General features: G+C 49.8%; 1 protein-coding gene across 4 annotated transcripts in view; it reads left to right on the top strand.

Moving 5' to 3' along the window:
• Nucleotides 1-7,486, top strand: part of YPEL2 (yippee like 2) — a 35,679-nt gene extending 28,193 nt beyond the window's left edge. For all 4 annotated transcript variants that reach the window (XM_065036794.1, XM_065036796.1, XM_065036795.1 and 1 more), the window contains 3 exons: nucleotides 158-201; nucleotides 986-1,094; nucleotides 2,242-7,486. In XM_065036794.1, coding sequence (XP_064892866.1) covers nucleotides 158-201; nucleotides 986-1,094; nucleotides 2,242-2,331 — 243 coding nt within the window. In that variant the 3' untranslated portion in view covers nucleotides 2,332-7,486. The remainder of the gene's footprint in view (nucleotides 1-157; nucleotides 202-985; nucleotides 1,095-2,241) is intronic.
• Nucleotides 7,487-23,877: the final 16,391 nt, after the last annotated feature.

Raw genomic sequence — 23,877 nt, 5'->3', positions numbered from 1 at the left:
TCTGCTCGTTCCATCTCAGAGGCTGTATCGATGTGCATTTCTCAGGCCCTGGCCAACAGTTGCTATAATTACCATTAATGCAGTTGTAGAGGGCAGGTCCTGGTTTAGCCTTTTGTCCGTCAACTAGCCAACTGAATTTTGTTTTCTTGCCTTTCAGTCCTTTCAAGGAAGCCAAGGACGAGCATACCTCTTCAACTCAGTGTGAGTATAACCTCGGACGTGTCAGCTCTGCATCTCATAGGATAAAATTAACAAAGCCCTCATGAAGAAGCAAACAAAAGGATAATCTTCTTTTAGGAAACCTCTGCCTGAGACTTGGGAGCTTGCTGAAAATGTTTGGAGAATGAGGCAGGAAGCAGCACTGATTCATATTTGATTTTATGTTGAGGTTTCAGATAAGCAGCTTAGGAAAAGGTGGGTTTTTTGATTGAGAAATAAGAGCTAACAGATGAGTCATTCTCTTCTCAGAGCGTGGAGTTGGACCAAAGAGTCAAAGTTTCATAAATGTGGAGAATGAATAATGTCTATATACACATTTACTTTTTAGAGCTAGCATAAAAATTGAGTATCATTTTCCCAATAACTGAGAGCGGTTTTGCCGAGATCACTGCTGGGATGTCTTTCAAAAGAACTGCTGACTTCAGTTACATTTTTCAAGTTTCTATTTGGGACAGTAAAAGTACCATTTTATCCATTTCAAAATGAAATTCTTTCTCAAATGCATAATCGGTGCAATTTACCAGAAGGTTATTAATCTTCTGTCCAAAGCTTTATAGAATTTTGAGTCACATAAAAATTCTATTTTACCTTTTCATTGTGTTCTGGAACTGCAGGAGACCTTTGTTTCAGGCCCAGCTGTGGTTCTCAGCATGCTGAACCTCTTGCTTGTGTTTTTAAATACTGCAATAAAATCGCTGTCAGCTTCATTGCAGCGTCTTGATGTGGAAAGACACACTAATAGGGAGCATCTCTCCTTTTTCCCCAGAGTTAATGTGGGTTGTGGCCCTGCAGAGGAGCGGGTGTTATTAACAGGATTACATGCGGTTGCAGATATTTACTGTGAAAACTGCAAAACCACACTGGGTTGGAAATATGTGAGTATCAGTATAATTTGCTTTTCCTGTGGACATCTTTGCTCCAGCCCTTTCCGAAGGTGTGTGCATGGTAACGGGGTCTCGTGGAAAGACCATTAACTGGGAACCGCCGATGCGGGTTCTGGTCTGTAACCGCGTCATTTTTCCTTCCTGCATTTCCATTTTCCCTCCTGTATTGTGTTTGTTGCATCCATTAAGAGCAGGAGCTTTGCAGCTAATTTTTTTACTAAGAATATATACACTGCAGGCCTGGTTTTGGTTGGGCGTCCCTTAGCGGTACTTAACACAAGGATAACCTCAGTCAGTCTTTGTGGTTCATATTGTCATTTTTCCCAGCCAATATCAGAATAACAGAACGATCCATATATTGTTAATCCTGTGTCCTTCCCACTGGAAATGCTCTTGAACACGAGTTTTATCTGTTTGCTGTCTGTTGCTCTTCGTAAATTCAATTGCCTCAAATAAAGGCTTACGCTACATCCTAATTTCTGCTTCAGGAGGCACGCAGTGTACTTGTTTGTCAAAACATTTTGGCCAGTGTCTGTACAAAACATATATTGTATCTGTGGCCTCTGGACAGAAATATTCTTTAATAAATCAGTTGGAAGGCTATAAAAAGTAAAGCATCAAAAATTGATGTGGTAGGAATTCATGCAGAAACACAGCATGGATCTCACAAATGGAGAAGGACACCGAGTACATAAATTGAGGTTATTGTAAGACAAAATACAAAATTTCATAAACACAGCAGTGAGCCCAAGCCTCTGTGACAACAGAACGACATTCTCTCAGGTGCGTTTGGTGCACACAGGTAACGCACACCTGAGCCGAACCGAACTGTGCGGCCTCAGGAACCAGAGTCCCACCTGCGCAGGGATCCCGTGGATTTCCTCGCCTAGTTCCGCAGCGTTGAAGCAGCGCGTGTTTCCGCAGCTGCGAGCACACGTCTGTCTGTAAAGACGGCTAGAAACAGGATTGGAGACTATTCCAACATTAATTTTCCTGAAAGCCAAGAGGGGAACCTGCAATTTGACTGTTGTACTCTGTAGACAAGACTTGTACCAGCATTCCTGGATCTGATCTGTAACCGCGACTTTACCTTCAGATACCGGCTTGATCTCATTCTTTCTCCCCTTTCTTTTTTTAGGAACACGCTTTTGAAAGCAGCCAGAAGTATAAAGAAGGCAAATACATCATTGAACTAGCTCACATGATCAAGGATAATGGCTGGGATTGAACGGAAAGAGCCCAGCCCTACCAGCGTGTAAGAGAATGCCATCCAACCGAACATTATATCCAAGAGTGAGAGAGTGACTGAACGCTTGGTTCCATGCATTTAGAGGCTCTGCAATTTGGGAGCATCTTCACACCCTTCTCCATCTTTATTGGTGACTGGCCTCTAAATTTCTGTCTCTCTGTCTCTTTGCTTTGTATCTGTTTGTGAGTTGACCCTGGCTGCTTCTCTCTGTGTTCTGGCGTTGGCTAAGAGAATGCACCGAACGCCCGACAGCCATTCCATGTTGACGAATGTTTAAGTACAAACTGAAGTTGGCTCTGTGGTGGCGTTTTATCAGAAGGTCTCGGTGCGGGAGGAAGACCTGAGTTTTGGGCAGGAGAAGGTGATGGGGGTGGGGAGCGGGCCCCAAGGGGAGTCATCAGAAGTTGAAATTCTTCTCCTTTAAGTCCTGGTTAACCAAGGCTTGAAACTATCTACTTGTCTAAATGGACAGAAAAATACCTCACGGCTGCGTTCTCTCCGAATCGTAAAACCGCTGCTCCATCGCTGGAGCTTCAGTCTAAGCCGGCTGAGCACAAGCCACAACCAGTTCCCCCTGCAAGCTGATCGCAGTTGTGTGTTTCGTTTGCCATTTGTGAACTTGTTGTTTGGAGGGGGAGGACCCGAATGCTGGGGGGATTCCCCGGCTCTCCTTTTCCTCGCCGTTTCAGGGTCGGTAGGTAGGCCGAACATCCCAACAGAGCACAGCTGTGGGGAGCATCCTCACCGCTGCAGAAACCAAATCCTGACTGCTGAGCCCCTCAGAGAGGAGGAGAAAACTGCTTAGGGCGCAAGGGGTTGGAGCTGCAGCTTAGAAGACATGGCAGGGGTAAATAAAGGCACGTGCTAGGCAAGAAAGAGGAAATCACATAGAGAAGGATGGGGACAAGCTTAGTCACACAGCCCCTTGATTTCCTGGCCTCCGCTGAGCATCCTTGGGGGTCTTTTACCAACCCCTCGCAAGTGCATGTAGGAAAATGCTGTTACAGAATCTTTGTCTTAAATCCCAGGCCCCAGCCATCAGCTCCACCTTGGAGCTGACGGGAATGGTGCGAGAGTGGGGAGCGGAGGAGCCCGGCACTTGTAGCAGTGTTGCACAGGTGGATATTTCAAGCCATGAGGTATCCTCCCAAAACCTTCCCCCTTTTTTCCCCGCTCCTGGGAACCTGTTGCAGGCACAGGGGGACGGGAAAGAAAAGAAACGAAACATCTTCCCCCTACCCCTGAAATTGTCCATGCCCTGGAGTTTAAAGGGGAGGAGGGGTAGATGTGGGTGTTGTAACTGCAAGGAACAAGTCCTTCCCATTTTAATTTTTTCGTTTTAATTAACGTGGACCTTCCCGAGGTGTTTGATGGGGAAGGGACCCGGTATGTGAGAGGGGAGCTGTGTTAGACGTCAGTGACAATGTGAAGTTTGCTCTGCAACAGTCCAGCCAGTATCTGGTGCATAACTCCAAGGCTGTTTAACTGAATTAGTTTTTATCTCTCTGAGTGAGTTTTCTTTTTGTTCGTGGAATTCTTTCAAGTAGGTTAATCCACTGGGGGAAATCTGTCTTAATCCAGAAGGAAAGAGTATTGTGCAGGGGTTTGTAGCTCCTTATGAAACCGACGCTGTTGTCACCCCACGCCACCACGCTCTCAGTGGGCTGTGGGGATCAGGACAGAGCTGGCGGTGAGAAAGTCATTTCAAATTAAATAAGGGGGTGTGAGCAGAGATGCTACGTATGGATCAGGGTGGACTTTACCTGATGGGTCCTTGTGCTGAAGCCCAGACCTGATGGCCCATCTCAGCAAAGGCTGTTTCTTCTCTTGAACCCATCACCTGCATTCCCTTCAGTGAAAAAAATCTAATAGAAATCCAAATTCTGCAGTACACACCACCTTGTTGACTTGGGCACTGGCCTGGTCCCATTTTCCCGTTTTTTGTTGCTGATCCACAACGATTTATGAGGTTTTAGCTAGTGGGAAATAATCTGTGTTCTTTGGAGAGCTCTTCAGTCTCCCCAGGTACGAAGCCTTAGGGGGATCTGTTTGGAGCTGGGAGAAGCAAGAGATCACCCCAAATCATTCATGTTTGAGGGTGAGAAAAAGAGCACACATGGGCTCATGGTTTTATGTTGGTATTTAGAGTCATCACCCATTAAAAAGCTATAAAATGATAGGGCTGTTTAGAGGAGTGCTCTGAGAAACAAGAACCCTTACTGCAGAGCGCTACCAGGTGTAAAGGTTTTTATCCGTGTATTTGGGACAAGAAAGGACGATGATCCGTCAGATCAGGCTGGTTTTAACTGTTCACAGGGGTTACGCTTTTAATGGCAACCAGTCTAAGCTTGAATACAGCGAGATCTTAATCTGGTTTTAATTGGTGGTGTCCCATCAGCATCCACAGATTCACGCTTGCTGAGAATCTCACCTCAAGCCCCGATACAATAAAAATATGTGCCTGTGAACATCCGCAACACCCAGAGAATTATCCACAGAGTGACTTTAATGCACTGTCCAGGGACATAAAGAAAAATAGACTGGTGAGGCTCATTGGCGTTTGTTCTCTGCTGCGTGTCCATTAAATACAAAGCGCTTCTTATTCCGCTGCTAACTCATCTGTCACTTGCTGCATCGAGGCACGCGGCAGTTTTGGGAGCCGGTGGCCCCGCGGGTGATGGGATCTGTATGTTGTGCCACCACAGGATCGATGGCTCCTACACTGATTTATTCAGAGCATAACCAAAGAACCTCGCTCCCCACGTCCCTCCAGTGCTGCTTTCCCGGTGACACCCTTGACAAAACACCAACCGCAGCGACTTTTGCTGCTTTGTTCTTTTGATGTGGCATTTAGTCTGGCGAGCTGCGTTATCCTGGAGTTTACATCACCCCCATCTCCCCCAAAGCTCAGGCTTGACTAAGTTTTTCAGTTGTTTTGGTGGATTATCTGGTGTGAAATCCTGATCCCTGTAATAAATATTCAGATGATAATATATACAAAGCGTGAAAAAAAAAATTGTGAAATATACTTTTGTAAATACTATTTAATTTTTTTTTTTAATAATATATTTGGTGCTGTTTTCCCAGAGCCCCCCCCCGAGAGCACGTTTTTGTTGTTTATAAATGATACTGTTTCCTTCTGTATTTGTTCAAAAATATGTTTAAAGGGAAACAAATATCATAGTATTCGTTGTCCTCTTAAGTTGATCCGCTTTTCCTCTGGATGTGGCAGGAGGGGAATCGCTCCGGCTTCCAGCCCGCAGAATTGGTGTCCGGGGCGGGCGGTCCCGGGTTGGGGACAGCGTTGGTGGCAGGTTGGGGACAGCAGTGGTCCCGGGTTGGGGACAGCAGCGGTCCTGGGTTGGGGACAGCAGCAGTGCCGGGTTGGGGACAGCGTTGGTGCCAGGTTGGGTACAGCAGCAGTCCCGGGTTGGGGACAGCAGTGGTTTCAGGTTGGGGACAGCAGCAGTGCCGGGTTGGGGACAGCATTGGTGCCAGGTTGGGTACAGCAGCGGTCCTGGGTTGGGGACAGCATTGGTGCCAGGTTGGGTACAGCAGCGGTCCTGGGTTGGGGACAGCATTGGTGCCGTGTTGGGGACAGCAGTGGTGGCGGGTTGGGGACAGCAGCCTGTGGTCCCCACGTGTGGGACGCGAGGTGGCTCTGGACACTTGGGGAGGGCGCCAGGGGCTGGAATTACGTGTGAAACACCTTCATTTAGCACCCGAGAACCCGTGTGAGTTCCAGTGGACCAGTGGGTTCCATCTGGGCTCAGCTTCCCCGGGGGGATCTGGTTTGGGGGATCCAGGCCTGAGATCTTCTCTTGCACCAGAATTGGCTGGAGTGAGGTAGATGTTGAGGTTGAGGAAACAGGATTGAGCACAAGCTGCAGCCTCCGAGTCACTGGGAGGCAGCAGGGATGGAGGATGGAGGTTGCTATCTAGTCATTGTTTTTAAAACATAAGTCTTTGGACATGGATCCTGGTTTTCTTTGGGGTTTTTTGTTGTTTGGTTGTGTTTTGGTTTGGTTTGATTTCCTTTTTATTTTTAAACCAGGCTGCTCCATAACCGATTAGAGTACAAGTTTACCTCTGGGGCAGTCAAGTTCATTTGCTCCCTGTTTTCCTTTCTGTCTTTAACGTCCCCTTTTCCCCCCTTATATATTTTTAATTCATTGAGTCTCGTTCATCCCAAAGTTGGACCAACAGCACAAACCACTGGACCGCGTTTTGCTGAGCAAGGAGCTGTTTTCAGTGCTGAAGAACTGTTGCACGCTCTTTAATTCTCCGTTTTTGGTGCACACGATTTAAAGACACACAGAAAACAAAACCTCTGAATGAAACCTCTTGTTCTTGCGATGATCAAGTGAGAGTTTTCTCTGTATGCGTTTGTGTGTTCGTCACGCATTTCACCGCACTGCCGCGTGGCGGGGGGAGCATCGCGTTTCCATGGGAACCCGTGCTTGGGTGACGAGGTGACACCCGAAGTGACACCCAAAGCGACACCCGAAGCGGGGGGTGAGCAGGGTGGCAGAACCGGAGCTCGGTTCGGTGGGAAGGAGCCTCTTCTCCTCTTGTCCCAGGTGAGACGCCTCGCAAGTTTAATGCTCAGAAACAATGACGCTAGACAGAGATTTTGCAGAATCCTGTTTAAAAAGAGGAAGCAGAAGAGGGGAAACAAAATCATCTTGAATTCAGAAAACAAACCAACATATTTAAACGCAAGCAGAATGGCATTGTGTAAGGTACAACCACAAATAAGCTATTCTCGTAGTTACGAACTCTATGTATCCTTTGTTTTGTTTTTCGTAAGGAAATGGGAATGCTTTCCCCACTGACAAAACCGAAGGACGATATTTCCAATACCAGCCTGTCTATTGATGCTCTTGTGTTTACAAACTGTGTATACTTTTATTTCTTTGATCTTGTTTTAATTTTATTTTTTTGGGCATATTCTTTCAGGTTGTTTGCTTCCGTAATAAATGCAATCGTTTGTTTTGAAAGAATTGGTTTTCACCTTTTCATGTGTTTGTACATTGTAAATAGTTCTTCAGTATTAGAGGGAGGCGTATTGTTTGTCATATTTACAATATGTGTTGGTGCTCATTTGAGAAAATAAAATTTTCAAGTACTAAAACGGCTGGTCCGTGTCTCTGTTTGAATCTCTTACGCTCCGTGCAAATTGGAGGCAGCAAAATTTGGTTAAGAAATGTTACATTTCCCTTGAGAACAACCACATTATCCTCTTTTCCATAGTCACGGGCAAGAATCTCATCGAGCAGAGCAAACAGCACCAAGTCGAGGATTTAGTACAACAGCAAACCCCAAATAGACCAAGAGATGGTGCTGACCCGCCCGACACCATCGTCCCCTAAACCAGAGCAGCGAGGGAAGCACATTGGTGAGGAATTACCTGATTTTAAGGTATTTTCCAAGCAGTAACAATAGCAAGAAACCCATGAAATAAAATCCCATCATTCTCATCAACTCATTTCCCTGTGGACGAAGGGTTTGTCAGCACCGTTACGTAGCAGTGTCCACATGGATAGAATGAGGCCGGAGATTCCCAGAGGTCAGAAAACCCCCCGGGGTTTGCAGGTTTTGCGTGTTGGTGGAACTCAGTGTGTAGCTCTGTGTGTTGTAAAGTCATCGCATGGTGACTGTAGGAGGTACCTGCACACAGTTAAACCGCGGTGTTGCTCGAGCCATCTGGGTGTTTGCAAGTCAAACGTCTGTTTCAGAAGTTCAGCAAACGGGATTTTCCCGGGTTCGATCCACACTAGTCCTGAAGCAAAGAAAATCAGAGCGTGGGCAGCGGATCCTGCGCTTTGCGGTGATTCTGGGTGAGCTGTGTGACCCTCTCCAACCCACCCCACGCCCTGTCCCCATGCCCCACAGGTCACCGTGCCGCCTCAGTGCCCTTAATTCCCCACGTGTCTGAAAAAGCAACTTAACCCTCTTTGGAGAGGATGTGATGGTGCCGGCTGCTAAAGAGCTCAGGTTGGACCCAGAAAAGCTGCACCTGAGAGGCCGGAGATGAGGAGGAGTTTGTGGGAGGCAGGGGAGGAAGACGCGACTGTGAACGTGCCCGTAGTGTGGGCAAACAGGTTCAGCCCATGGGACACTCAATGGAATTAATTGCTTGCCCGACAGGCTCAAGGTGTAATTTGAGTTCTTGGTTTCGCCAAAACCTTAATTTGCCGTCGTGCTGGGTGTGTGCTGGGAGGCTGCTGCGGCATCCGTGAGAGACGGGAGGATGGGAGCGGGCGCTGCCTCCGCCCTGCGCGGCAGGAAGGTCTCGGGGGTGATGGCATCTCCGAAAAATGCGAGGCCGGTCGTCCCGGCACGGCGCGGTGCCTGGAGAGGAGCACGGGCTGGCGCGGGCGGCTCCTGGGGCTGTGACCCCGCCGGGCTGGTCCCTGCAAACCCGCGGTGCCGCTGAACACGAGCAGCAGCTGCCGAGTCGCTCAAAGAGCCCGAAGGTTTTAACCCCATTTCCATGCTGTGGTGTCAAGACAAGCAATCCCTCCGTTACGAGGGCAGCTGCCCAAGCGCCTGCGTCCCTATAGGGAAGTTTTCCCCGCAGGAAAAAGGCGTCGTGCTCAATGTTTCCCATCCCGAGCACCCGAGTGAGAGCAGGGGGGACCACTCAGGGGTTTCTCTTGGCAACAGTCCCAGGAAGAGCCTCTGACCCCGTGTCAGCCCTTGGGCTCCATTAGGATGGAAGTGGAGAAGAGCCAGAACCGGGACGTGGCCTCGGGCTGTGCCTACACCAAAAGTGTGGAGGAAACTCCTCGGCGGGGACATGGTGGGGAACACGGGGTGTCCCCGCTGCCAGGGCGAGGGGAGTCGCAGGGAACAGCCGCTATATTTGTGATATGGGGCAGCTCTCTCACTGGCTTCCATTAGGTGTATTATTAAACTGCAATTAGAGCGCGAGCAAGCCAAAGCGATCTATTAATATCCCGGTGCAGATAAGCTGACTCAGACAGCAGCAGACGTGGGCTCCGGCGAGCGGCTGCGGCTTCGCTGCTGCAAACTTGGCCCACGGATCTGCAGGGGTGGAGGGAGGGGGGATGGAGGGAGGGAGGGAAGGAGGGATGGATGGATGGACGGATGGATGGATGGATGGATGGATGGACGGATGGATGGATGGATGGACGGATGGATGGATGGACGGATGCTGGTGCACGAAACCCCCTTCTCGTTCCCACGGAGGTGCCACCACACGAGGTGGCGGTGCCGCGGGAGCCACCGTGACCTTTACCCGCAGCCAGAGGACAGGCTATAAAGAGCAACAGTACGCAGCATGGGGCAGCTCCCAGGGCTCCTCTCAGATCCGACCAGTCACAATGAGGTTTTTTTTCAAAAGATGATCACGAAGCTATAAATACAGCAGCACCGGTGGCCTTTAATCCCGGTTCTAGAGCAATTTGACACCACTTTGCTCCTCGGCCCTTTTTTTGGGGACACAGGAGCTGGGGATGGTTGCTGCTGGTCACTCCTCCATTGGTTCATTCCTTTTCCTCCTTTCTCGCTCGGGGTTCAGCCCCACAGACACCCCCGGTTCCCCCCACGCTGCCTCTCCCACGGGGACAGCAGCTCCGACCCGAGCTGGGGATTTTCTTGCTGACAGGCAGGATTTACAGTAGCACTTTCAGGCTGCCAAACACACGGTTATTTTTACCCGGCTCCAGCCCGGTGTATAAATAGTGTCAAGGCTGTTCCCCGTTGCTGGCCTGCCTGGCTGAGCAACATCCCTGGGATGTGGGGTGAAGGAGATGTCACCCCAAGGGTGGGCACAGAGCTGCCCCTTGTCCGAGCCATGCCGGGGGTGGCCACATCAGTTCAACATAAATCAGTGCAGGAGACACATCTGTCAGTCAGGTCACCCCAAGTTTGTCCGGGGGATCATCCCCACAAGGGAAGGTGCTGGGGGGCTCGGGGAAGCAGGACGGTGGGGACGGGGGTGACAGACATCACCGACTCGCCTTCTATGAAAAAGAAATACATGGAGATTTTCCAGTCTGCCCTGTGATTTATGGCTCGGGATGGAGCAGCCAGCTCCCGGCCGGGGCTGCCCTGCAGAGGACGTTTCTGCAGACGTTTTGTTCTCCACGTATGGAAACTTCTGATGAGGTGAAGTAAAACGCTGGGGGAAAAGAAAATAAAATACTTTAGCAGGAGGCCGCCCTTGGCTCGTGGAAACGTGCCCCTCGGTGAAGGGTTTCTGTGCGAGCGTTTGGATGCTTTACAGAAATAACAGAAAGCTATAGGAGTGCGCTTTTATGTAGCTCTGCTTCCTCGTGAAAGCCAGACGGGTGTTTTCTTTTCCACTTGGACAAGGATTTTCCCATAATTGTGCTATTTTTATGAAGGTTTCAGGACAGAAATCAAGGGCCTCTCCTAGCCCGGTGTTGGAGGAGCTGAAACGTTGGAGGATTCAGCCTCTGACGCAGGTTCCCTGTCTTTGCCAAGTCGCTTCGCTAGGACATGTCTCATCCAGTCAAAATGGGGTTTTGCTCCATCCTTAACCTCCCAGGGATGGTTTTTTTTGGAGTTTCCTGCCCAGAGGCAAAGTGCCCGCAGTGCAGATGCTGCACAGACCAGGGTGCCCATGGGGAAAGCACCGGAGCCTTCATGGTGCAAAACTCACGCTCAGAGGGCACAAAAATAAACACCTCATCGAGTCAATATGAATTTCCAGCCGCCAGCCAAGGGGCCTTTATCTCCCAGGTTGCAGCTCGTCAGCACCCGAATTGCTGCTGATGAGATAAAGCCGCAGCACAGGGTAATGAAGCACCAGCAGCTGATGGTGGAGATAGTGCTGGTGAGGGATCAGGTGTCCCCATCACAAAGACATCCCCCAACCCCTGGGTTTTACTGATTTCTGGAGAAACGAGGAAGTACTTCTGCTGGGAGGGAGATCTATCATGAGTGTTGGTGTTGCTGAGGTCCCGGCTTTGCGGCTCAAGCTCATTTCCCAAGGCCGGGTTTTGTGGAAGGTCAGTGCTGCTGCACAGGGACTGAGAGAAGGAGCTGGGGGGAGCAGGTTTTATGGAGCAGGAGCTGAACTGGCTGAAGGGATGAGTCCCTCTTGTCTCTAATCTGAGCTCGGTTTCCCTTCCGAACGTGCTATTTGAGCTGTTTATTGAGCTGCTGTGGCTCCGTGCGCCCGGTTATCAGGGCTGCGGGAGGAGGTTGTCACCGGGCTGTGATGGGGGTTGTTAATGTGGATCCTCTTTGCAGGCTTGTAAAGGTGAATTTAATCTTTTAAACACTGATGCCTGGTGGGGACGAGCTGGCAGCTGCCAGCAGCTGGATGGCTCCGCTGCCAGCGCCCCAAGCTATTAGCAAAGCTGCAATAATGTCCTTTATTTAATTGTAGCCACGTCATACGCGACATTTCTGGATGTGACTGGTTGCACGTCCTTTCCTCACCCTGTTCTTTCTGATGGGTGCCTGCAGAAATCACGGGCTCTTGATTTGCAGCACGAGCTTTTGGCAGCTCTTTGCTCTGGGGCTCTCTAAATAAAAAGCCCACACCAAACCACCCTTGTTGGTGATGCTGGCTGATGGAGAGACGGCTTGTTTTGGATTAATTGCCCACTAGCAAGAAAAGCTATTTTGAAGCAGAGGCTGGGAATGTTTGAGCTAATCCCAGGTGAAAGCTGATTAAGGGCTGGGTGCTTTGGGAGATCTGGAGCAGGTCCTGGTGGCGCAGGGAACGCGGCCGTGTCCCCGCCTGCTCCAGCCGCGCTGCCCGGCCAAACCACCCGCCTGGCAATGATTAACAGCAGGCAAAGCTCAGCCCTGTGTTTCCCAAGGTGTCGGAGGGGATTTCATTGCACAAACTCTCGCCAAAGTCCGTGGAGCTTAAGCCTGACCTTTGGCAGCTTTTGGCAGGTGCGAGCCGGGGAGAGAAGATCTTAGTGCTCGTCTCCAGGCTGATGAGCAGAGGTGTCGCAGAGGCACCTTTGTTGTGCTTCAGCTACATGTTACCCAAGTTGGCAGCTACAGGTTGCCTGAATCAGCAACGTGGCAGCAAGTGCCTTCGCCCTGTCTGTGTCCGAGGAAATTATTTAGATTTTCGCACTATTTTCAGGGCCTGGTCAATGTGTTTCTGCAGGAGACGTGAGCCCCAGCAGGGTCAGCTCTGCTGTACGATCCAGACACCCCGCGTGGGCAAAGCCCCTGCCCGGGGGCAAAGCGCAGAGGCTCCAGGTGGGATCTGGAGGATGCACCAGCCGTGGAACTCGCTGTGCAGACTCAGCTCTCCCTGGGGAAGCTGCTCCATGGCTCATTCCCATGGGTCTGTCCCCTCCGCGTTGGGGACATGATGTGTGGCACCCGCATCCCTCCAGCATCACAGCGTCCGGCACAGGAGGGGGGCACAAAGGTCTTTGCAAGAACAGCAAATTTTGGGTCAGTTGCCTTCAAGGATTCAGAGCAGCGGGTCTTAAAGAAAGCCCTGGGGGTCTCCCCAGCACTCAGAGTAACCCCCCCACCATGGGAAGAGCTTTGCAGACTGGCACTAACCCCCAATAGGCTGCAATTTGGGCCCTCCTGACTTAAATATTTGCTTTTTATCTAGCTTGCCCTTGCCAAGTGGCCGCACAGCCCCAACCCAACAGCAGCCCCTTGTCCCAGCTCATGGCTTCGCAAAAACACGGCCCAGCAAACAGGCGCCGGGTCTTGTGCATCGCAGTGCACGAAACCGCAGAGCTTCCTATATGTATAAACGCTGAATTCTTCACCTATATTGTGCCTGGCACAGCCCAACGCCCCTGAGCGTCTCCTCCAGCTGGGTAAATATTAAGCAGGCTGGAGCTCGACTGCAGGCAGCGCTTCAGCAAACAGCATTAGGTGTAAACACAATGTAATTTCCTTTCCAGAAAAATATTTACTTACCTCTCCGGTCACTCTTGAATTGAAAACACAGTTGGTGCAGCTGCTAAGAAATTGCTTAGATCTGATTTTTCTTCATTTTTCCCCAGCTCTTCAAGCAGTTTTGGGCTCTGGGGACATGCGTTGGCTCCATGCGGAGCTGCTGCAGCTCCACAGTAGCAGCATTATAGTGAAGTCTGAGGCATTTTTAAGACCCTATTTCAGGTGTTTATGCGCTGGTGCATATACATCACACCTTGGACTATGAGTCCTTGTGCCTTTTCAAAGGCTTTCAGCATTCTAAATATTTCTGAGGCTGAGACCTTGCTGCACAAAGAGCCCCAAAGTGCCCCTGGCTCCCTCCTCCGAGCCCATCCAGCCCCAAACCCCCCACCCCAAACTGAGCTGCTGCGTGGGGGGCACCGAGCCCTGCGCTTGTCCCAGTAATTAAGGGAGTTTTCCTCCCCGCACCAAAGCAAAATCCCAGGCGACTTCTGCATGTAAATTGTTGCGTATGTGTATTTGCATATATATGAATGCAGCAGGTAAGTGGGGAGCAATGTTTCTATTTAATGATGCTCAACCACCCCCTGATGCCCATGGGGAGTGAGGAACTGCAGCAAGAGCCCAGCCCGGGCTCCTCTCCTCATGTTATTGCTGTTATCTCACTCTAATGGTGCCAGCAAAACGTTTTCCGAGGATGTGGAGAAATCCCGCATCCCTGTGGTGCGGGGGCAGCCAGGGCAGGCGGTGCTCGGGGAGCCCGGGTGTTCAGGTATGGAGCATCCTTTGCTCCTATAAATGTAGTTTGGGTTTTGCTTGTTTGTTTGTTTTCAGGAATTAGTTTGCCGTCTTCCAAAGAGACCAAAAAAACTTAAGTAGTTAAGTAGCCTGCTCCAATCAGTGTTTTTCTTCCCACTAAAAGCAAAGAGTACTGCTAAATCTTATTTTTAAAAAGCCTGGTCTGCAAACTGGGACACAAGGGTTAAGCCGCATCCCTTTCAGGAGCAGCTTTAGCCCTGTGGCCCCTGGCTTGCAGGGCTCTGGAATGCACCCAAAGTTGGGTGCTGGGGTCTCAGGGTGCTGCAGGGGAGCACAACTGCAGCCCCAGGGCTGAGCCAAACCCTCCAGCACTGACGTGGCTATTTCTATCCAGATTAAAGGGAAATTAAAATTAATCCTCAGAATCCAGGGAGATCGCTGGGGTTTAGCATATTTTCCCTGATCATTCATTATTTTTAGTCCATGCTTTTTATTTTTAGCTTCTTGCAAAGGCAGCAGGTACTCGAAATCCCCTCCCTGTCCCAGCGTCCTCATCATCCGAGCAGGAGAAAAATGGGGGGAAGGACGTGGTCCCCAAGCAGCTCCGCTCAGGCAGGAGGAGGATGGGGACACATGGCCCTGCAGAGGAAGCACATGCACCGGGATATTTTCATCGTCACCTCAATTTAAACCCACCGACCTGCCGGGTCTCAGCTGAGCTGTTCTGCACTCACAGCAGCACAGGCGAGCTCAGAGCTCGGCCCCGTCTCCCTCCCTTCTCGTACCATGATGCTCTTTCTTAAATCATTTTGCTGCGTCACATCTTTGCTTCCTGCGTTTGCATTTTGTTAGTGAGGAAAAAAACCTCGCTAAAGAGGTGGGAAAAAACCCCTTTCTGTTTTCCTCCATCACTGCTGATGCCTGCCTGGGATGGGGGGAGATTCGTGGGGTGTGGGGAGAGCCAGGCCCAGCAAATCTGGGGGTGAGAACCACAAGAACTTGTATTTTTTGTTGACTTTCTGGGTCTTTGCGTTTGCTTGCAAAAAAATCCCTACTGTGATCAGGGAAAATAATACTGGCTGGGGCTGTCTGAGCAGGATGCTCAGCATCCTTTAAAACAAATCTTTGCTGCGGTCGGTCTCTCAGCATCCCGTAAACTGGAACAAAAAAAGCGAGGTTAATGTTTAATCAGACACGTTACTTCCTTTGGATGACATCAGCCTCGCGTGGTGTTTGACGCTAGAGCAGATCACGGCAACCCCAGGGTTGATGTTCGTCCTCACGAGGTTTGCGGAGGCGGGAGGTGCACACGGGGCTGCGTTGGTCTCGGTGTGAGATGGGAGCAGGTGAAGCCACCTGCCAAAAGATGCAGATCCTCTCCCCACCACATCCAGCTGGGCAAAAAGGCAGCGAGGCGGCACACGAGGGCTGCGCGTTGCTGGCGTCCTGCGGCAGGAAGAACACGTGGATGTCGGGGCTTGGCCAAACTGGGGCCCAGGCACGGGGCTCTGCGGGGTCTTAATTAAATCACTTCCAGCCAGATTCGGTAACGAGCCCTGCACCAGCATGCACCGCTTCAAAATGCCGCTTATAACCCACTGCTGCTCTCTGTTAAAGGAATAAATCGGGGAGACCCTGTGGGGATCAGTGGGTGCTCAGGGTTGCTCCCAATGACCAGCAGCTGCTTCGCCATCGCCAGGGGTGGAAGGGAAAGCAAAGGGTTTGCCAAAAGCTGCAGGATGTGGCTGAGCAAGAGAATCCGCTGGAAGCTGAACACAGAGCATCATTTTTGTGGGGTAGCAGCCAAACTGTTTGTATTTTGCAGAGTGTCCCTGTATGTTTGTATTTGTGAGTGGGGTGTCCTTCCGTGGGCTGGTGCAGCTGCTTTGGGATCCAGTGGCAGGAGGAGCTGGGGATGCTCTGGAGCACGAACCGAACCCGGCTCTGCAGAGCTCTGCTGTGTTTGCGTCCCAGAAACAGGCTCCATCCCCTCTCCCTGCGTAACATGGGCTGCATGTGACCTGTCCTGCTGTCCTGGCCACTGATTTTATTGTATCTCTGGGTAGCGATTGCTTCAGCAGGTCACGGTCTGTGGGTGACGCCGGAGTCCTGTGCTGGCAAAGGGAGAGTTACACAACGGTGCTGACGGCAACACCATCGTCCCCCGGGGCTGTGACGGGGAGTCCTTGGGCTTTGCTCATACACGGTGTGGTGTGTGGGGACAGCTGGTGGCATCGCAGAGATGGCTGGTGGCATCGCAGGGACCTCCTCCTGCAGCGCGAGGGACGCCCCGGGCTCCTCTTGCCAAATGCACCGTACCCTCGGGTTTCAGGCGGTGTGAAAGATTGATTTCTTGATTAAAGTTTAACGCGTGGTATAATTAAGGAAATCCTCCTGGTTCAGAAAGTCATTAGGAGACGATTAATTGGGCTGAGGCCGGGAGTCGCCTCCTGTGCAGGAGCAGATGCTGCTGCACCCACGGGCTCCCAACGGCCGTGGCAGATGTGGATGCAGCCCAAACTCTGCAAACCCAGCCCAGCGAGCAGTGTTTGAGATCCTCTCAGTCACTGTTCACACTCCTTCCAATAGCAGTTTAAGGCCTTTCACTTCAAAGCATTTAATTAAATAAAACAGTTATGCTCTAGCTGCAGAGTCACAGGAAGGCAGGGCTGGCAGATCCCACCCTGCAGTGGGATCCGTGTCCATCCCACCACCTCTCAGACACCCCTAACATGGTTCCAACCACCCCACGTTGTTTCTTTTCCCCGATAAGCTCTCCCATTCTTGCACTTGTTTTATTTGTGGCACTAAGAGCAGAGGCAGCAGCTCCGAGGTCTCCTCGTTGGCTTGTGGAGAGATGTCAGGTCAACATGGACATCTGAAGCTCACATCAGGAACTGGTGTCTGCAGCTCAAACTGATTTTATTCTTGAAATGTTAATTGGATAGTAAATTGTAGATCTGTCAAATAGATTGGGTGAAAAGATCGATTAGGTGGAGGAGACCATGTTTCAAGACAGAAAGAATGAATTAGGTAAGATCAGTGATTCAGCCTGTCAGTGTGCACCAGTGCGAGTTATTAACACACATCAGACATGTCTGAGCTTTGCATAGGAGAATTATCATGGATGGAGGAGATTCTGTTTGCACAGATGCTTTAGTGCATTGTTTGTAAGGAGTTTAGCTATGCTCAACATTGAGCTTTAGGTTAGTTTAGGCCCAATATTTGAGTATTGAACGGGAGGGAAAAAAGTCATTCTGCAGTTTAGGTGGTTTTATACAGTGGGTTTAAATGGGCTTAATGAGCTGTGTGAGATCACCCCTCTCCAAGTACCTTCCCAGATTAGTTGTTAGTCAACCGGCAATAAGTCTCCTTCATTTAGTGTTGTGTTATAAATCCCAGCGCTCAGTTTAAGCAGCGAGTCCATGCCGGACTGGCCATTGTCCTTGCTAGTAATGGACTCAAGCTGCAAAATTTGGATTTGGAGCTCATGGCTGTTTGGATTTAGGGGTTTAGCTTGCCCGTTATAGAAATAAGAAACAGATGGGATTTGCAGACCTGGGTTGGACTCCACGCTTCTCTTAAGGTCAGTGTTGTTTAAGTAAACTCAGATTTTAAGTCAGATTCATTTCAGTCTGTTCCTGCCTGCTGCACTAATGGCACCCGCCAGCACAAAGTATCCCCAGGGCTGGAACCCTTAAAACACTAAGTATATTCTGTGTATCTCAGAAAGAAATATTACCGCTGGTTCTGCAAGTGAAGCAAAATTGGTGGCAACTGGGAGCGTTTGTAGTCAGGGCCAGGAGGGTCCTTAACATGCATTTATACATCAAAGTTCCCATATTTTTAGAACTTTATAGCTGAGGACTGTGCAATATTCCTTTTTCATCTAATAAGGGTTCTGCGAGACACATGGAAGGGCAGGGCTTGATATTCTTAGCAATTTACACAAAAAGAGCATCTTGCCTCAATGTGTTGTAGCCTCTGCTCCTCGGGCAGCTCGATTCCGAGCGAAGCTGCGGCTTCGGCACCTTTTTCAATCACGTCCAGGCACCTTCCGTTCGGAACCATCACTTCAGCTGAACAAACTACTAAATTTAGTAGTGAAATAACAGGCTCAAATTGCATTTTGCAGAAGGTCGGATTAGAGTATCTAATGGTCCTGCCTGGCTTTCAAATCCAAATGCCATTTATAATGAGCCCGTTGAACATCTCACGGTGTGCAGTGGTGTACGACTGTCTGTGTTTTGCCTTTGTGTGTTGCTCAGCAGCAACAACACAGAAATTCTGCCCTTCCTTGGAAAGGAGAATTTCCCGGAGGGCTTTCACTTGTTCCTGATCACTTGTGGAGTTGGTTTTAGCTGGCAAAAGAGATTTACAGAAGCGTAGCATTGAGGATTCGCGGACAGGTATTGCCTCAAATGCTCTGCAACTAATATCCACACCAATAGATCAGCAAATCATGGGCAAAATAAATCAGCTGCTGTTCGCAGGGTGTCTATTCAACAGGCCTGTGGCTTTTGTCAGGGATGCACAAAATTATGAGATGTAATGAGAAAACAGTTTGCTGTTGGTTGAGCCTGTCAGGGCAGCTGAGACAAGGGCAATGGCTGGGGACACAGCAGCCGCGATGCTGCGGGGAGTGAGGAGCGACGGAGGGCAAATGTTCAGTCTATAAAGCCTTCCAGCCTAATGTACAATTAGAGGAAGGAAAATGGACTGCGCATTAAAATTCATGAAGGAGCGCAATTTGAGATCCATGAATAACAGGGCCACAATTATGCAGGACCGCAGATTTGGGTTTGGTTTTGCTTTGTCCAGAGCTGGTGGAAGAAATGGAGCTGTGACCAGGATGTGTGCGGCTGCCACATGCTCTGCCCTTGCTGCTGGATGCTGTGGATGACATGGAACGGTTCAACACGGGGACAAGCGGTAATTGGAAAGCGCAACCTCTGGTTTGTAGATTCGCGGACAAAATACATGAGTTGTTTTTGGTGGTGTGTTTGACAGGCCTGTCGCCTTGTCCCTCCGTTTCAAGGTTGACGGTTGGGTCCCAACAGAACTCTTAACTCGGGGACGTGGCACTTGGGCATCTTGTGCTTTGAACACCTTCTGTGCCATGTGTAACCTTGGTCAAGTCACTTAACCTCCTGCAGCCCAGTTTCCCCCTGAAACATCAAATCAGAACTAGCGTGGCCAGCAGGACCACGGCTTAAGCACCATGAATCTCAGGTCTGCCAAAACAAGGAAATCAGCCGGTAATCACAGGTGAGCCTTCGGCTGCAGCGCACGGTGACGGCTACGGGAAGGGGAGGAGGAAAACAGGTGTCTCCCGTTCATCACCATCTAATGTTGGGAGAGCAGCGAGGAGATCTGGCTTTTCCTAATGACTTATCATGAGACGAGCTCATGCCAGGGGTCAATTCTGCACCCCGCGTTCCCCTCCGCGAGGAGGGAGGCTGGGAAAGCAGTCAGCTGCTTTTATTTGATGGTCTTAATATAGAACAAAAGTGTAGTGTTTTGTCCTAGATATAGCACTTGGGGAAATAAAACTACTTTGGGTGGTAGGAGGTGCTGTTACATACCAGCGGACAGTTCCAGGATAATCTGGGATTTCTGCTTATTTTACAGTCATAGAAATATATCTAAATCACAGTCATGGTGCACTCTAATGGGAATGTTGAGCCTAAAGTGAATTATTGATTATTTTCCACATTTGATAAGGAAGTCAGAAGAGAAATTGATGTCTAATACGCAGAAATAGATTAGAAGCCTCCCATGGGTTATAACAGAAACGCAGGTGTGAGAAGATCTTAAAACGGCCATCAGCTTTCATTAGACAGCTACAAAAAGCCTTGAATTAGTGAAATACTTCAGGTGGAGATCTGGTCCATGCCTGGTGGATTTTGTTCCCTGGTTGCTCTCGGTGGTGGGAGTGTGTGGAACAGCCCATAATGACCCGCCTGCCTTCCTCTTCTTAGGTGAACATGGGAAGAAAATGTTCCAATGTAACAGGAAAATCTCAGGCACTGTTTGAAGATGGAGGTATTCTCCAACCCACCCTACCGCAGTCTCCGGGGAGACCGTTCCCACGCCATTCTGCATGTATAGCTCTGTACAGATAATTTCACTGATCCAAACGCTGCTTGGAGAGTTTGCTGTAAAAGCTGTTTTTAAAGCCACAGAGGGTGCACGTCCTTGGTAGCGGCTTTGTACGAGCGTCACTGAATTGTTTCCAGTGTTCAGCTCCTCACCTGTCTGGTTCATGTGTGCAGGCTGACAGATGGACGGACGGACGGATGGATCGTGCTCTGTGTGAGAAGGCGAACAGCTGAGCCAAAGCCTAATCCTTCCTCGAGCCCGTGACCTTTTTATTCACACTGGCACCTGGCAGGAGCACCAATCATTCATGTGTGTGGAAACAGCTGCAGGGCTGACACTGGAGTTATATTTAAAAAGGGTGATGCAGGCGTACGTGTGCGGGTGGTAAATTAACAAAATCAATTGCTGGCCCGTCATAGACCAACTTTAAAGACAAAAGAAAACAGGCTTTTAAGAGCTCAGGCTTGCAGTGAGTGAGCCAGGTCTGTTCTACCAAACACTATGGGGTTTGTGCAGAATCGCTGGGCACCGCGACCTGAACCCATCACTGCGACTCATGGCGGGTCAGGTCTGTGGCCACGTGAAGATCAAACCCGGTGCCCAGCGCGCTCGGGAATGGCTCAGGGTGATGGTTTCACACAAGCCATGTGGCCAGCGGCAAGTGGGAGAGGGATTTCTGTAGCCACATCAGCCTTCGTGCCACCAGGGCTGAGCCAGGTCTGGCTGAGGAGCTTCTACACCAGCTTCTGCCACGCTGGTGGTTGCAGCCGGGATGTGCCCTCGGGGTCCATTGACATGACAAATCCTTTCCCAGCATAGAAATACGGGTATTTTATTCTGGTCAAACAATTCCCAGCCTGGACCGGGCCACACGCCGTCCCCTGCCACCTGCTGAAGAAAACAAGCTGGGCCAGAAGCGCCGATCGCTGCCAGCGCTGTTTCCTGCAGCCTTTTTTAACCAAAACCTGTGAACGCCGTTATGAGTCACCCGGCTGCCCTGGCAGAACACAGCACTGTAGAAATTGTTGTTTTCCATGGAGCTAAACACAAGGCAAACCTTTTCATTATGTAGGAGAAAGCCTACGGCTTCTGATTCCACCTTCAAAAAGAAGCAGTTTTTAACAAGCGGAGCAAAATTTGAAGTCGAACTTGTCAGTTTGTAAATGTTTTGTAGCAGGGCGCTGTGAGATGGCAGATGGAGGTGTAAAAGGGTTTTGTTTATTTGCTGTGTCTAACACCTTCTTTCTACAGCGCTCGTCCTCTGGTTTAAGAATAAGGCTTTTTCAATAATGACTCGCAGACAGCGCCACAAAAATCCGGCTCTCAGGAAAACTGCTGGTTGTCTGACAGGAGAGCAGCTCGTGGCGAACATCAGTTTATTCTGCTTGTGCTGAAGCTACAACTTGAGGATCTTTCTTCTAGAAAGCAGCTCTACTTAGAGATTCCAGGCACAAGGCAATTATCTGTCTTCACTCGCTCAATGTAATTAATGGACGTGGTGTTCTCCACGGGTACCGAGGGATGGCGTGTTCATTGTGGAAGGGGCTGCTTTGTCCAGAGCAAGGAGAAGAAAATTCCCCAGGATGTGAGTTCTTTTCTCTGGGAAGATGGATGAACCCGTGGTGTACAGGTAGGGACTGGAATATCCTGCAGATCCTGCTACATCGCTGCTCATCCGAAAAGAGAAAACATTCTCTGCTCAGAAGGAAAAAAAGACACCTTTAGGAATAATTCAGTACAGGAAGCTGGCAGGGCTCTATCACCTCGCAGAATTTGGAGTTTTGTGCAAAGCTGAACCTTAGGAAAAGAGCAATTTTGGTCTTTCTGGCTCACCTGAAGGAAACGGGGCTGCCCTGTGCAACGCGGCTGCCGAGGGAGCAGCTGCAAGGGTAGAAACACGTTTTGAGAGTTACTGGAGCAGGGAGTTGTGCTGGGCTTGCTGGTCCTTCCCCCAGCTCTGCCTTTGATTTGTGGTGTGTGCAGACCCCTTAATTCGTTTCTGTTTTGCCCATCTGTGAAACTGAGATAAGATCACAAGGGAATTGTAGAGTGTGACTCATTAATGTTTATTAGACAGAGGAAAATCCTTAAATGAATGGCGCTGTATTCCAGGAGGACAAAGTTCAAGACTGCAAAGGGGTTGATTAAACCCAAATCTGCTATTCCCAGGCTAGGAGAACAAAAAAAGACAATTGGAAAGCTTTACCCACCCCTAAGTCTGCCCGAAGCAGTATGTGATTTAAATAAAATCAAGCAGAATGCGCAAGTGTGCGTGCATTCATGCATACATGTGTTATCTATAAAAAAAATTAAAGAATTATTATTAAATGTGTGCCAAGAAGTGTAATGAGGGTGTGTTTGAAGTTTCCAATCAGGGATAATAAAGCAGTGTACGTGATTGCCAGTAACTGAGTTACTCATAGCGACACGGCATTAGAACATCGTGAGGCAATAAATGTGACACACGTTGATAAAGGGATGTCACAACATACGGCGTATTGGCACGTTCTGTTATGTACTGAAGCGAACAGAGCTAGAGATTGGTTATTATGATATTGCTGCTGGACTGATGTACTTTTTATGCTTATAGAGGAGCGTTTAAGAAATTGTAGGTAATTGCTACAGGAGAGCCTCAGGCAGAAATGCAGGATTTATACAGTTATTCAAAGCAGGAATCGTCTGCACGTTGCAAATAAAGACCATTTTGCGAATGAATTGTCAGTAGCTGATGGACAGTTTGTGAACTGCTGGGATTTGTCTCTCTGAATTTTGGTCAGATGGCAGCAAACACCTCAGAGCAATAAACCCAGAGATGTAATACCAGGTATCTCTCATAGTTGTGGTACTGTAATGAAACAGTTGCTGCGATGTTCTCTTCTCTCTGGCTACGTTAATAAGAAATGGCAGAAAAACGGCTTATCTGCTGTGATTTCACAACGCCAGTTTGTAGACAGGCTAAACAAACCCATATAGGTGAGATACATCTGAAGTTGGTGACATCAGGGACTGATGTGACGCTTTCCAAGCTTCAGAGCACGTTGCAAATGTTCCCAGCAGGTAAATATTCCTTGCATTCCGTGTCCCAGTATAAATTGAGGTGATTTGGGAAAACTGGAGTCAACAGGTGACCACAAACTTACCGGGTGATTATTGTGACCGGTACAACCCAATGAGGAGCGAAACACGAGCACACGCAGGACCGTAAGGGGGACAAACGGCATGACGTGCAGACACAACACAACGCCAAAATCGCGCTGCAGCAGGAGCAAGGGGCTGGTTTAAGCGGTTGTTTTGGCCCGCAGGCCGGTGTCCCCTGAGCGTTCAGCGCTTGCCACCTTCAGGCCGCGCGGGAACCCACGGGTGTGCCGGGAAGCCGAGGCCGCGGGCCAGGCTGGGGCGGCGTGTCCATAAATCACGGACTTTGATTCCGCGGAGCTGTTTCCCCACCGTGTCTCTTCGTGCACCGTGTTGGTGGCGACGGGCTGTGTGACCTGCTGAGAGACAACGGCTGGTTGTGGCACCCAGTCCCAACCCAAATCACTCAGTATTTCTGTGTTTCTTTATAATTCTGTATTTTACACCGCAGCTTAACTGTGCCAGACCCCGAGGGACCTGCGCTGACCAGAGGGAGCCCCGGGGCGGGACCGGGAGAGCTGCTGGGTCTCCCCCGCGCTGGCAGCGTCCCTCGGGAAGGAGCAAGCGGCACTGTGAAAAACGGCAGCGGATTTGAGGAAATAAACCACGGTTTTGGGATGAACAGCGGGATCGCCCGCCTGG

The sequence above is a fragment of the Columba livia genome, chromosome 20 (genome assembly GCF_036013475.1).
Source record: "Columba livia isolate bColLiv1 breed racing homer chromosome 20, bColLiv1.pat.W.v2, whole genome shotgun sequence".
Taxonomy (NCBI): Eukaryota; Metazoa; Chordata; class Aves; order Columbiformes; family Columbidae; genus Columba; species Columba livia.
Note: the sequence above shows the minus strand (reverse complement) of the source record. Positions and strands in the feature narration are given on the sequence as shown.